At 44.4% G+C, this 15,515-nt stretch overlaps 1 protein-coding gene and 1 pseudogene across 2 annotated transcripts in view; one reads left to right on the plus strand and one right to left on the minus strand.

The window, feature by feature from the left end:
* Rnf10 (ring finger protein 10) overlaps window positions 1-15,515 on the minus strand; it is a 33,644-nt gene that overhangs the window by 9,506 nt on the left and 8,623 nt on the right. For both annotated transcript variants that reach the window (XM_031337549.1, XM_031337548.1), the window contains exons 2-7: window positions 9,426-9,622; window positions 4,627-4,826; window positions 3,370-3,460; window positions 1,067-1,251; window positions 858-994; window positions 97-257 (exon numbers count right to left, since the gene is read on the minus strand). In XM_031337549.1, the coding sequence (XP_031193409.1) occupies window positions 97-257; window positions 858-994; window positions 1,067-1,251; window positions 3,370-3,460; window positions 4,627-4,826; window positions 9,426-9,622 (971 nt within the window). The remainder of the gene's footprint in view (window positions 1-96; window positions 258-857; window positions 995-1,066; window positions 1,252-3,369; window positions 3,461-4,626; window positions 4,827-9,425; window positions 9,623-15,515) is intronic.
* On the plus strand, window positions 13,235-13,601 carry LOC116068247 (annotated as a pseudogene).

A 15,515-nucleotide genomic window follows, 5' to 3' on the forward strand; every position in this document is an offset into this window, starting at 1 on the left:
CACAACATACCCTCCTCCTTCCCATTACCACCTAAATGGCCTGCCAACCCCTCCCTGGAGCTAAGGGAAGCAGGTCTGCAGCTCCCATGTACTTACCTTGACCTCCTGGATAGCAGCCTCAATAAAGCAGGATTCAGGAGTGTGCTTCTCCTCTGCAAGCTGCTGCTCCAACGCTACTTTCTCCTCTAGAACTACCCGGCGCAGCACCTGCTCCTTAGAGGCCAGCAGCAACTTGGAATACTGGCTGTGCTGCTCATCTACAAGAAGGCCGGAGGATCAGACACACGGAACACAACTGTCTCACAGACCTTTTCAGCCCCAGGCAAAAAATGGGACTAATAGAACAACCTCCTGGAAATACAACAATTATCCTAAACTAGGCTAGTTCAAAGAGCCTAAGAAGCCAGAAGAAGAAACCACAGCCACATGCTTACTAATGAGAATATTATGTTAACCCATTGGTCTAACCATAGGAGATGGTTCAGCCATCCATTCTATATTCTAGTTTTTAAAAGAACAAATAGGGGCTGTGGCGTGGTGGCCTTCAGCCTCTCAAGTGCAGGGATCTCATGTGTGTACTAAGATTCTATATTCTAGTTTTTAAAAGAACAAATAGGGGCTGTGGCGTGGTGGCCTTCAGCCTCTCAAGTGCAGGGATCTCATGTGTGTACTACCATGGTGAATTCCTCCCTTGGACTCTTGCTCACCAGTGCTGGAAGTTGAACCCCTCTGCCCTTGTTTTGAGCCAACTTCTCATTATGTGGGTAGGCTAAAACAGGCTTAGTCACGGGGCAGACTCTGCTATTATCGAAATGCACGCAGTATTCCTGAAAGGTTATTTATCCTTTCGAGCTCACCTCCTAGGTTAATAGGATGGTCTACATTCATCCACTTGGATTTGGGCAGGGCCACCAACACTCCTTTCTCTCTCTTCATCAGCTGCATTGTAATGGTGTCACCCACAGCATACTGTCGAGACTCTGTGGCAACAACACTGAGACAAAGGCGTTTAGATGAAGCAGAGGGAGGCGGCAGCAGCCCAGGGTCTAACCTGCCCCAGTCTTACCTCTTGAGATCCTTCTTATGCACAGAGCTGTAGCAGATAGGACATTTGCTCCAGGTTTTCTCACTGAGTGAAAGATAGTGCAGGATGCATGCCCAGCAGAAAATGTGTCCACAGCGGGTTATCTTGGCTGCAGTAGGTGGATAGAGGCATATTGGGCAAGATGGCACTTCATGGCTACAGATACGCTGAAACACAATGACAACATAGTGTCACAGCTTTCAGAATTGACTCGGGACCAACAAAGTCAAATGCCTCTCTTCATTTCTCTCAGCACTTCACCAAGACATGGCTGGAGAGACAGCTCAGCAATGAAGAGCACTTCTGCTTGTGAAGGCTGAATGAGAATGGCCCCCACTTGTTGGGACTGTATGGGAGGAATTAGGAATTAGCCTTGTGGACATTGAGGATTCAAAGGCCTCCCGCATTCCCAGTCAGCTCTGTCTCTGTCTGGTGGTTGTTGTTAACATGTGAGCTCTGGCACCATGCCTGCATGCCTGCCTGCCGGCATGCTTCTGTCCATTGTAGTCATGGACTCACCCTCTGAAACTGTAAGCAAGCTCCCCAATTAAACATTTTGTTCTGTAAATAATTCATGATAATTCATCATAGCAATAAAAAAGGACACTGCTCTTGCAGAGGACCCAGTGCCTGTACAGTGGCTTAGAACCTCCCAGAACTGCAGTTCCCAGGGACCTAGTGGCCTCTTCTGGCCTCCACAGGTACCAGGCATGCACACAATGTACTTACAGATACACAGGCAAAACACTCATACACATACAATAAAAATAAATAAATGTATTTTTTAAAACCTGTTTAATAATATAGGTATAAGGATAAACACACTTTAAGCATAGTAAGAAAGCCACAATCATGGGCTAACCCAACAGGAAAGGTAATAGACACTTGGAGGGTTCTACATTACACAAATCACACCATCCCATTTACACCATTTTATTTTATTTTTTTGGTTTTTCGAGACAGGGTTTCTCTGTATAGCCCTGGCTGTCCTGGAACTCACTCTGTAGACCAGGCTGGCCTCGAAGTCAGAAACCCGCCTGCTTCTGCCTCCCAAGTGCTGGGATTAAAGGTGTGCGCCACCACTGCCCGGCTCCATTTACAATTTTATTTATTTACTTATTTGTTTGTTTGTTTTTGTTTTTGGAGACAGGGTTTCTCTGTGTAGCCCTGGCTGTCCTGGAACTCACTCTGTAGACCAGGCTGGCCTTGAACTCAGAAATCCACCTGCCTCTGCCTCCCAAGTGCTGGGATTAAAGGCATGCGCCGCCACCACCACCCGGTCATTTACACAATTTTTAAATATACATATAATAGAAGGTAAAAAGTCCAATTCTAATTACTGATAACAAAGCAGTGAAGGCGTTTTACTTTGTGTCTATTTTTCTAACCAATGCATATATATTTTTTCTTTTCTTTTCTTTTTTATTTCTTTATTTTATGTATATAAGTACAGTCAGGATCCCATTACAGATGTTGTGAGCCACCATGTGGTTGCTGGGAATTGAACTCAGGACCTCTAGAAGAGCAGTCAGTGGCTAAGCCATCTCTCCAGCCCAAAAGTGTTTTTTTCTCATAAAGCATTCTATAACATTCCTAGATTATATAAATTTTTAAAATAAGAGGAATCCATATTTGTCAAAATAAAATAACATAAAAGAAAGAGTGCTTGTCACTTTGAAAGTAGCTGTCACACATCCCATCAGGACCAGCAAGGAGACACAAGCTCATGACCTCAGCAGCAACACACATAGCAGAGGCTTCGCAGAAAACGAACTGCCTGCTAATTTGATTATTAATTATGACAAGGGGCTGCCAATGAAGAAATGTCCATGTAACTGTGCTCAGCCCGATCAGAAGAGTAATCACGGTTCCTCTGACTGGACTCCTGGTTACAACTTCCTCAAAGAGGGGTAGGTAGAACCTTTTTTTTGTTTGTTTGTTTTTTCAAGACAGGGTTTCTCTGTATAGCCCTGGCTGTCCTGGAACTCCCTCTGTAGACCAGGCTGGCCTTGAACTCAGAAATCCGCCTGCCTCTGCCTCCTAAGTGCTGGTATTAAAGGTGTGCAGCACCACCACCACCCAGCCCATAGGTAGAACCTTTATTGCTTATAAGCCCTTGGAGAAAAGCCTTCCATATCCCAACTGGTATTAAAAGAAAATGTATGCCACAAAGCCAGTCAGACACCATATCCCATGGTTAACAGAGCTAACAGCTACTATGCAAAGGCAACCTTTAGTCAGCTTGCTCCCTCTAATGACTTAGAAAACTTGGTAAAGCCACTTACCACTTGTTCCACAAAGTCCCAGTTGACTAAGGTGTCAGGGTCAGCAAAGTGAGCTGCGTAGTCTTGGTCTTCAGACACCACAAATTGGCAGCTAGAAACAGCAGGAGACAGGCAGAGAGCAGTCTGTCAAATCACCAAGACCTCACAGGAATTCCCTACCTCCCCATGAATTCAGATGCTGGCCAGGAGCAGCCATGGCTGCATACCCAGAGACTTCAGCTTCAGCTCTGAGCCCCACCTCTGCAGGGAGTCCAGTCTCAGCAGGCAGATGCCCAAATCCATCAACTATTTCTTTGCTTCCAAACCCCAACAAGCTCTCTTGTTCTCCCTTGAACTAAAATTAACCCAGGCCAAGACTCCCTTCCCTCAACCCTTAGACCCTATGAACACAGCTTATTATTTTCAAGGAAGGAGAAAGCTGTTCTTTGTTTGTTTGTTTGTTTTTGAGACAGGGTTTCTCCTGTATAGCCCTGGCTGTCCTGGAACTTACTCTGTAGACCAGGCTGGCCTCGAACTCAGAAATCTGCCTGCCTCTGCCTCCCAAGTGCTGGGATTATAGGCTTTTTTTTTTTTTTTTAATTTTGCCTGACTTTGTCTGTCTGTGCACCAGCAGCAAAAGAGGGCATCAGATGCCCTGGAACTAAAGCTCCAGATGGTTGTGAGCTGCCATGCGGGTGCTGGGAATCAAACCTAGGTCTTCTAGAAGGAAGAAAACAGTGCTCTGAACCTCAGAGTCACCCCTGCAACCCACAGAGTACTAACTTTGTACAACATTTTATCAATACCGCCTGCTAACTAGAGTCTAAGCCTTGAGAGAACCAAGGCTTCTCTCCCCACTCACAGTGGCAACCCCAGCTCCAACAAACCACAGCCTAAGAAACAACTGTGTGCACTGCATACAGGAAAGAGCCTTCTACCCAGGGGTCTGTCCAGAAGGGCTCCTGGGAAGGCTTTTGTTTACACCTCAGTTCTGCCTCTGCTAGGCTCAGCACATGAGCACCCAAGTTAGAAACTCTTCTCTCTGATCTCTACCCTCTCTGGATCCATGACCTGCCCCGAGTCCACTGAACAGCAGGGCTGAGTCCACACACCATTCCTTGTCCCAGAAGTCATGGCAAGCACTATGCTGTCTAAGCACTGAAAATGTGACAGGAAAAAAGAACGACAATCTTCTTTGTGTTTCTCCTTCCTAACTGTTTAGATGATGTGTCCCCCCAACCGTTTCATTTACTTTTGCCCTGGAGTGGGAATACTCACTTGGCCTGTAAAAAGAGTTCCTTGTTGAAAGGCTTGTGTCCCCACTTGTTTCTTTTCCCCCAGCTGCCATGTCCACTGCCTTCAAAGTGACCTGCCTGGCCACGGGGTTCAAAGGTGAAATTTAACAAGTGGTTCAGGTTGATCTTCTTAGGGCCAGAGAACTGGGCAGGGCTAAACTCTGCCCGCTGAGCCTCTGCTACCTAGAAAGAATGACAGCATTTCAGAGTGAAAGAATTTACCCATTAATAGCAGAAACCAGCACAGCTTACCTTCCACAAGGCTGAGAACACTGAAATGCTGGCTTAAATGTTCACCTAAGCCATGCATTAGCTTCTAGCATCTGCAATACTCCAACGGTCCAGTCTGCCATGCTCAGCAGCACCCTGTTCTGACCTCACTGGGCACACATGTGGTGCACATACACACATGTAGGCAAAGGACTCATATACATAAAACAAATCTTTCCCCAGGGGGTGGGGGGGTCAGCTTGGTCAAGAGCATCCACTGGCTCCCAGCACCCAACCAATGGCTCACAATCTCTGTTCCAGAGGATCTTTGGACCTTTTCCACATACACGCATAAAGGCAAAACACCCATACATAGATAAAATGATTTTCTCAAGCTTCTGGCCTATTCAGAGACATTCTCCCTAATTCCTATCTATCTTCCCAGTACACCAACCTTTCAGTTCTTCTCCATGACCCCTAATCTTCCAATTAGTGTGTTTCTACCTGTCTCAGACACACACTCCTATGGATGTATCTTCTAGGCTGTGCCATTTAACACAGCAGCTACTTACATATATACAGCTACTAACCATGTGAAATGTGACACCAGATATAGGCTTCACCATGTACATAGACTGGCCTGGGGTCAGGTGGTCTCTCTGTCCCTGCTTCCTGAGTAGCTGGACTACAGGCACACGTTGCTGCATCAGCTTTCCTTTCCACCTTTCTAATGGGACAATTAAACCATGCTGCTAAACTACAGCTCATGTTTTGTAAAACACTGACTAGCATGTATAAGGCCCTGGCTATGATCTCCAAACTGCTAAAGAAAATAAAAAGAGCCTATTGTGGTGGCACAAGCCTTTACTCCCAAGACTGTGTAGGCTGACGCAGGACAGGTCAAGGCTAGTCTCCTGGTCTACAAAGTTTCTAGGACAGCCAAGGCCACAGAATAAGACCTGTCTCAAAAAGCAGCACTTGTTGTTCCTGCAAAGGACCAGGGTTCAATTTTGAGCAGCAACATAGCATCTTACTACAGATAACTCTCAAGTTCCAGAAGATCTGATATTTTCTAACATCTGTCTCAAGTAGTGTAGAAACAGACATGTAGGTAAAACACTCAAACACATAAAATAAATTTTAAAATATCAATGTAAAAGACAATAATAAACAAATACAAATAAAGCCCTTGAGGGTTTTGGGGGTGCGAGGAAGCTGTGTTTGAGACAGTCTCACTGTCTAGCCAACAATGGTTTGAATTATACTCTTCCTACTTCTACCTCCCAAACTTGGCAGCTTGTGGCTTGCTTTTCCATTTCCACTAGACCACACTGCTCTACAGATTAGACCATGCTGTTGACAAACACATCTTCACTGTTATGCCGGAGTTTCACTGTAATCGGGAACTCACTGTGTCCACACTTCTTGTTTATGGTGTTGGTGGCTTGTGTGTGAGACAGGCTCAGGCTCTCACTCTGTAGCCCTGACTGTAGAGCTCCACCTGTGTCTCTGTGTCTGGACAGCATGGAATGAGAGGCATGTGCTTCCACAACTGCCTAACTTCAGCCATTCACCCCCAACTCAGGTCACCGCACCAATGCTCCAATCTCTCAATGCCTTTGCTTATCTGGCTTAGTTCCTGTGGGGCATCCTTCCTATCATATGCTGAATTTAAGCAACAAAACCTCCCTACTTATCCCCCAGGAGCTCCAGTGCAGTACTATAAAGAATACAGTCCCACAAGGAAGTCCCAATGAAGACTCCAGCAGCCATGCTGCAGTTACACATGTGCACCCATCCCACCCCAGGCAACCTCAATCCCTCAGACTCCCAAACCCACAGTCTCATGAGCAAAGAACTCCAGCTGCCCGCTGCCAGCCTCTTGTGACCATGCTCCATCAGCAAAGCCTGCTGTGCCTTCCCTTGGACCCGGGCCCCATCAGCCACCCTAGGATGAGATGTTGTTGCTTCCCTATCCCTATCTATCAAATCCCTCCTGACTCACATTTCACATTTTTCTGATTTTTAAAAAGTTCTATTTACTTATTTATGGTTTTTTGTTTTGTTTTGTTTTGTTTTTTTCAAGACAGGGTTTCTCTGTGTAGCCCTGGCTGTCCTGGAACTCACTCTGTAGACCAGGCTGGCTTCGAACTCAGAAACCCACCTGCCTCTGCCTCCCAAGTGCTGGGACTAAAGGCATGCGCCACCACTGCCCTGCTTAAAAAAACTTTTTAAAAATTGTGCTAGTTGGGGCTGGAGAGATGGCTCAGTGGTTAAGAGCACCGACTGCTCTACTGAAGGTCGTGAGTTCAAATCCCAGCAACCATATGGTAGCTCACAGCCACCCATAATGAGATCTGATGCCCTCTTCTGGGATATCTGAAGATAGCTACAGTGTATACTTACATATAAAAAATAAATAAATCTTTAAAAAAAAAATTGTGCTAGTTAACTCAATGGTTAGGAACACTGACTGCTCTTCCAAGCATCCACATCTATAAAGAGATCTGATGCCCTCTTCTGGCATGCAGACAGAGCACTCCTACATTAAAGAATACATAGAGCCGGGTGGTGGTGGTGCACACCTTTAATCCCAGCACTTGGGAGGCAGAGGCAGGCAGATTTCTGAGTTCAAGGCCAGCCTGGTCTACAGAGTGAGTTCCAGGACAGCCAGGACTACACAGAGAAACCCTGTCTCAAAAAACAAAAACAAAACAAAACAAAACAAAACAAAAAACAAAAAAAAAAAAAAGAAAAGAAAAGAAAAAAGTTTTTTTAAGCCAGTTGTAGTAGTACATGCGTGTAAACCCAGTACTCAGGACATAAAGGCAGGCAGATCCCTGAGAGTTTAAAGCCAGTCTGGTCTACAGCATTCCAGGTCAGCTAAAGCTACACAGTGAGACCCTGCCTCAAATGAATGACTGAATGAATTCAGTAGGTAGTTGGATCTATGTGAATTCAAGTCAGCCTCTGTGTACACAGAGAGTTCCTGGACTACACAGCGAGACCCTATCTCAAAACAAAGCAAACCAAAAAAAAAAAAAAATAGCATTAATATTTTTAAAAGTTATGTGTATATATATATATGCTGGCATGTACATAAGAGCAGTCCCCAGAAGCCAATTCCAATGCCCCACCCAGAGCTGCTTCTCAGGAAACGGAACTTCTTCCACAACAGTAGCAGGGCTAAGCCATTCCTTTGTAGTTCCTCTTACATTTAACCCATCCCCTTTTCCCTCTACTTCAGTGATAGCACATTCCTGCCATTCCTGCTGTTCCTTCTTCCACCCTCTCTCAACTGTACACCAACCACATTTTTGTCACTCCACCCACATGACTCAAGGCCAGTGACCAACGCCCACCTTGACCCTTTCTAGTCCTATTTACTCAACATGGCACAGCACTGAGCAAAGCACAAGCACCTCCTGTGCTCCTGGTTCCTTTTCCCAGCCCATGTGTGCAATCTGACCCTTTACAGCATCTGTAGTGATTACCTACTCGTTTCTGCTGCTTTAAATCCCAACAGTGTTCCTTCCCTTGCTTCATTTACATCTCTCCAATCTACCTCTGCAGCCTGGCTGATGGCACAAACCAATAATCTCAGCCCTCAGGAGGCCAATGCAGCGGCCCTAAACAAGGCCGGGCGGTGGTGGCGCACGCCTTTAGTCCCAGCACTTGGGAGGCAGAGGCAGGCGGATTTCTGAGTTCGAGACCAGCCTAGTGTACAGAGTGAGTTCCAGGACAGCCAGGGCTACACAGAGAAACCCTGTCTCGAAAAAACCAAAAAAGTAAACAAATAAAACAAGAGTGTAGTTCCTTGGGCACTTCATTACTATTCTTCTTCAACCCTTCTCTCTCCTGCCTACACTGTTTAATCTGATAAGCACTTAGCATCAGGTAAATTACACACAGGTTACTGACACAGACTAGAGAATTAGCTCCTAGCAAACAAAGACAATGAGTACTCTGTTTAATGCGGTGCCTGGACTCCTTAGTTGTTCTTGGTACACCGTAAACAAGGAGAAGTAATCCTTTTACAGTCTATCTACTGAATCTGCCTTGCTCTGCAATGGCTACACCGCATGGACAGTCAAACAGGACAGGAACTAGTCTTCTTGATAAGTACTTAGACTACTTCCTAAACCCAGCAACTAGGCTTGAATGGCAGTGAACATCCCTCACATCAACCTTTACTCTCAAAACAAACCCAGGTAACTCCTAAAGATGGACGCCTGAGACTAAAGTTCAGCATTTTACTCTGCAAGATAGACACCACTACCATGGCTTTTATTACTCTAGTGCTCCACAGTGCACATGAAGTGTGAAGTGACAGTAAAGTACAACACACCTGCTGTCATGTCTCAACCATGACTACGAAGTCTCCTCCCCCCAGGGGTTTCACAGTCCCCAGGGAGGAAAGGAGGCAAGGATCCAGGTCTGGTTAATCCCCGGCTGCTCAGACAGCCTGGCTGCCTGCTCTGCTTGCACTCATACTTCGTGAAGTGCTAAGACACTGAGGGGAAAAGCCAGACCCAGACCAACAGCTCCGCCAAGGCCATTCTCGCTCCATACCTCATCTCGTCTTCCACCATTAGAAGAAGAGCTAAAGGGTTTGCTGCTGCCCCCGCCCCTCTGAGGAGGCGTCTTGTTAAAAGTTTTGCTTTTCTGTGAATTGGAGCGACGGGACTGGTTGCTAAAATTTTCATTTTTGGGGTAGGAAGGTTCACGCCTGCGATTGTAACGCTTGGATCCATTTGAGTTCTTTCCATCTGAAAACAGAAGAGATAAAAGTAATAAGTTTAAGGTTTCCCCAGACACACGGGCAATTTCTGTCTATTTCTCAGCATAGTTGTACTTATTTAAATAAGAGGAAACAGGCCTTTCCACAGCATCTGAAAAGGCTAAGCTTAGTCCACGGCTTTGGTGCTTTGAGGGAGAACCACAGTAATGTAGGCTGTTGTTTGGTCTTGAAACAGCCATTCTGTGCTAGAGGGATGCCCCTGGTCTACAGGCCTGACAGGAAGAGGACATGCACCGCTCTTGAGTGTAATATAGAGTCTGTACAGAGCTCTACAGAGGAAGGGCCTAGGCTTCAGGAGGCATATTCAACAGGCATAAGAACAAGTCCAGGCATAGTGCCACACACCCTTAGTCCCAGCACTCAGAAGGCAGAGGCCAACATGGTATAGAATAAATTACAACACAGCCAAGACAGAAATATTCTGTCACAAAAAGTTCAGTATCATCAACATGCTCTGGAAGCTACAAAAGTTAAGAGAACACATGCTGAGCTCTAGGAGCACATCAGATCAGTTCAAGTTACTTTTTAAAAATGTCTTTGCTTTTTCCCTTCAATTAAATAAAAAAACTACATTTTCATTAACATCAGAACATACACTTGATTATAAAAATAAAAATATAAAACAATTAACAATACCTGTGAGATATTACTATATATTACTATATTATATATTACTATATTATTTCCTTCCCCTCTCTCTACTGTCATAGAACTCAACTTCCCTGCTGCCTCAGCCCTGAGCATTGAGCCTCCAGGCAGGACCACTAGGCCTGGCTTCTTTTTATATGCTTGCTCCATGCCTTATACAAAATATTCTTGTTACTTTATGAGCAGTTTTATATATCCCTAGTCTTCAGCAAGGCATGGTGGCTCATACCTACAGATTCAACAATTGGGAAACTGAGCCAGAAGAATCATCTACAAGTTCAAGAGCAGCCTGGGCTAGACAACTCTGATTATAAAATAAAATCTGTATTAAATTTTTTTATCTCATGCTATTTATTTTGCATGTGTGTATGTGTTTATTTGCACAAGCCACAGCACACATTTAAAGGGCAAAGGACAACTCTTGATGCCACTGTGCAGGTTCTGGAAAAAAAATAAGCTTAGTCATCGGGCTTGGCACCAGGTTTTCTGACTCAGTGAGCCATCTCTCTAACCATGAATCAAAAACTGTAAAGAAGCTGAAGAGATAATTCAAGGGATAATAAATGTTGCCAATGAAAGCACACAATGGAGTTCACATCCCCAGAACCCATGTAAAGCAAGGCAAGTAAGACAACTAACTGCCTGTAATTCGAGAACCCAGGAGGCAGGAAGGAGCTGGCTTGTTAGATTAACTAGAAATCAGCAAGTTCCAGTTTCAATGAGAGGCCCTACCTCAATCCACAATAAATAATATATAAACGAGAGTGTTCAACATCACACCTGTGCACACACATACAAACAAGTTTATACACTTGTACACATAACACACATGTAAAAGCAAAAGAGAAAGAGCTGAGAGCTGTGGCACACTTATAAAGTAGCACTTAGCAAGTAGAGGCAGGAAAGGAAATTACATGTTCAAAGACAGCCTGAGGTATATGACTGTGCCTCAAAAATAAAGTTGAAATCTAAAGAAGTAGATCAGTGTTAAAGGCATTTGTTGCTCCTTTAGAAGACCCAGGTTCAGTTCCCAGCACCCATATGGTGTTTCAGAACTATCTGTAACTCCAGTCCCAAGGGATCCAATGGCCTCTTCTGACCTCTGTGGGCACTAGACAAGAATATGGTGCACACATATAAATGCAAGCAAAGACACACGTAAATTACTTTTTTTAAAAGAATAATTACTTATTCTTCAAAAGCACAATTAATCGCTACACAATTGCCTGCCATGAGCTAATAGGGTAATATAACCAATACATTTAGTAATATCTTTTTGCTATTTTTTTTTAAAGATTTATTTATTTATTATATGTAAGTACACTGTAGCTGTCTTCAGACGCACCAGAAGAGGGCATCAGATCTCATTACGGGTGGTTATGAGCCACCATGTGGTTGCTGGGATTTGAACTCATGACCTTCCGAAGAGCAGTCGGTGCTCTTCCCCGCTGAGCCATCTCTCCAGCCCTCTTTTTGCTATTTTAACATTAACAGAACTTAAGATTGTTTTATAAGGTCTATATAGCATGTCAAATATTCAAAGTGAAATGAGATTATGAAGTACAATCATAAAAGCCCATTACAAATCCTGAAGTTGCTTTGTAGAAATTAATGATGACTGATTTATATCCTAACAGCATCATAAAAGAGAACAGGAAGTTCACTACATTCCTGTTTATACAGTAGCAACTTGAGTAAACTTTGTTCAAATACAAGGACAAATGGTTTCTGATTTTATTTTACTTTATTTAGATTTTTGGTTTTATTTTTAAACCTGAATTTCTCTAATTAGCAACAAATACTTTCTGTCTATCTGTTGACCAACTACCTATATTTTGGGTAAAGAGCCTGCCTGCTTAGTTTCACTGGGAGACAGGGTCTCATGTAGCCCCAGGCCGGCCTCAGACTCATACACACGTAAAGAACTGAAACCCAGTTCTTCTGTCTCTACCTCCCAAGTGCTAGAATTACAGGTGTGCACCACTGAGTCTGGCTGTTCATTTTTCTTTTTTCTTTTTTTTAAAGATTTATTTATTTATTTATTTATTTCACATGTCTGGGCACACTGTCACTGTCTTCAGCCACACCAGAAGACAGCATCGGAGACCCACTACAGATGGTTGTGAGCCGCCATGTGGTTGCTGGGATTTGAACTCAGGACCTCTGGAAGAGCAGTCAGTGCTCTTAACCGCTGAGCCATCCCTCCAGCCCCCTCACTTTTCTTTTCTTACTAAGAAGATAAACTTCAGGAAATTTGTTGCCAATATCCACAAATCACTAATAATTTCTTTTTCCTTTTCTTTTTATTCTTTTGGTTTTTTCGAGACAGGGTTTCTCTGTGTAGCCCTGGCTGTCCTGGAACTCCCTCTGTAGACCAGGCTGGCCTCGAACTCAGAAATCCGCCTGCCTCTGCCTCCCAAGTGCTGGGATTAAAGGCATGCGTCACCACCGACTGGCTCTTTTTTTTCTTTTTCAAGACAAGGTTTCTTTGTGTAGTACTGACCGTCTTGGAAGTTACAAAGGTCCACCTGCCTCTGCCTTCCAAGTGCTGGGATTAAAGGCAAGTGCCACCAACACCGGGCATTACTAATGAAATTTAACAAGGAACCTGGGTCAGTACACCATAAGCCACTGGGGGGTAGAAGGGGAAGAAGCTCAGTTGAGTATAAAGTGCTTGATCTGCAAGCAGGAGGCTCTGCATGAGGACCCCAGTGTCCATATTAAGGGCTAAATGTATCTAGTGCACAGCTCCAGCTCCTGGGGAGGTAGACGCAGTTGATTCCAGGGGCTTCATCAACAGCCAGTTTAGTCAAAAGGGCAACTTCCCAGTTCAGTGAGAGATACAGTCTCAAAAATATATATATATATACCCTCTTTCCGCCATCTTGGCGCCGGTGGAGGCCCGCTGGGAACAGGACTTCTAAAAGCAAGTATGTCTGGAAGGCTGCAGTGCAAGGCCACTTTTGCTGGCTACAAGTGAGGTCTCCGGAACCAAAGAGAGCACACGCTCTTCTTAAAATCGAAGGCGTTTATGCCCGAGATGAAACTGAGTTCTACTTAGGCAAGAGATGTGCATATGTGTATAAAGCAAAAAACAATACAGTGACTCCTGGAGGCAAACCAAACAAGACCAGAGTGATCTGGGAAAAGTAACTGGGGCCCATGGAGACAGTGGGATGGTTCGCGCCAAATTCCGAAGCAACCTTCCTGCAAAGGCCATTGGACACAGAATCCGTGTGATGCTGTACCCATCCCGGATTTAAACTAATGGAGAGTAAATAAATAAAAGTAGATTTGTGCTCTTGTAAAAAAAAAAAAAAAAAAAAAAAAAAAAAGTAGAGACAATGAAGAGAGTCTCCCTACAGTGACATCTATCTCCACGTGTGCATTCAAGGGTGAGAGCATGTACAAATACATGTGCACACCCACAACAAAAGTGTAAGGCAAAACAAAACTTATCTAAGAACCATAAACACTGGACAGGTGAAGTAGACCAGCATGTTTGAGTGACTGCTACCAAGTCTGAGAGGACCTGAGTTCAAGTCCCAAAACCCACAGGGTAGAAGTAGAGAATCTAATCCTGCAGCTGCTTTCTGACCTCCGCAAACACACACCATGGCGTACTCGTGAGCCCATGAACCTATGTCTTCTCTGATCTTTGCTTCCCTAAGAGAAAGGCACAGTCAAGAACTTCTGGTGTTCTTCCCTGGTCTATCCTGCTGACTCAAGCCAAGGCTGAGGCCTGACTGTCTGCTAGGTAGTATGCTACCTCTGCTGATTCATGTTTGTTGGCTCAACTTAACCGAACTGGAGCACTGGTGTATCCATGAAATGTTTGTGTGTGAGTGGACTGAGCTGCTGCTGCTAAGCTGTGAACTGAATTTTGGATTTCCAGACAACAGATGAAAGTTGCTCCAAAGAACCTTTGTAAACAGGTCCTCTTCCCCTCATTAACCTTTCTTTTCTACTACCTCTGGTGGGTGGTAGGCTACAAGGGAGGTTACAGCGTTTAAGAACTATCATTAAAAATAAGGTTTGAGGCCGGGCAGTGGTGGGGCACACCTTTAATCCCAGCACTTGGGAGGCAGAGGCAGGAAGATCTGTAAGTTCCAGGACAGCCAGGACTATACATAGAAACCCTGTCTTGGGCTGGAGAAATGGCTCAGCGGTTAAGAGCACAGACTGGTCCTGAGTTCAAATCCCAGCAACCACATGGTGGCTCACAACCATCCCTAAAGAGATCTTACACTCTCTTCTGGTGTGTCTGAAGACAGCCACAGTGTACTTATATATAATAATAAATCTTTAAAAAAAAAAAGAAAAGAAAAGAAACCCTGTCTCAAACAAACAGGCATGTCTACATGCACACAATCCTGGCTTTAGGGGCTGGAGAAATGGCTCAGTAATAAAAAACACCTGCTGCTCTCCCAAAGGATCCAAACTAGTTTCCTAGCACCCATGTGGTACCACAATATTAGTTCTAAGGAATCCAATACTCATCTCTTCTGGCCTCTAAAGGCACCTGGTATATATATGATATACACACACGCACATACTCACACACACACACACACACACACACACACACACTCACATATACAATACACATACACGCACACACACACACTCACACAGACAAATACTCATACGGAGCTGAAAGGATGTCTCAACAGTAAAGAATACTTCTTGCCCTTCCAGGGAACTCAGGTTTGGTTCCTAATACTTATAAGTAGATCACAACCATCTCTAACATCAGCTCCAGGACACACTCACATACACAAAACTTAACAAAAAAGATCTGGGCTTGATAATCAGCACACCATAAAAGTGGACACATACAACTAACTGGATGTGGTAGCACACACTGCCATCCCCACACTAACCTATACTCCCAGCATTTGGGAAATGGAGACTCTCAAGTTCCATGGCAGCCTGGGCTAGAGTATGACACCTTGTCCCAAAACAAACACAAGCACACATTAAAAGAAACATACCAGCCGGGCTGTAGTGGTACACGCCTTTAATCCCAGCACTTGGGAGGCAGAGGTAGGTGGATTTCTGAGTTCGAGGCCAGCCTGGTTTACAGAGTGAGTTCCAGGACAGCCAGGGATATACAAAGAAACCTTTTTCTTCTCTGCAACACCTCTACTTTGTATGCTTAGAGTTCTTTTTAAAATATAATAAATAAATATGGACTGCTTCAGGAATTTCCA

The sequence above is a fragment of the Mastomys coucha genome, unplaced genomic scaffold, assembly GCF_008632895.1.
Source record: "Mastomys coucha isolate ucsf_1 unplaced genomic scaffold, UCSF_Mcou_1 pScaffold22, whole genome shotgun sequence".
NCBI classification, from domain to species: Eukaryota; Metazoa; Chordata; class Mammalia; order Rodentia; family Muridae; genus Mastomys; species Mastomys coucha.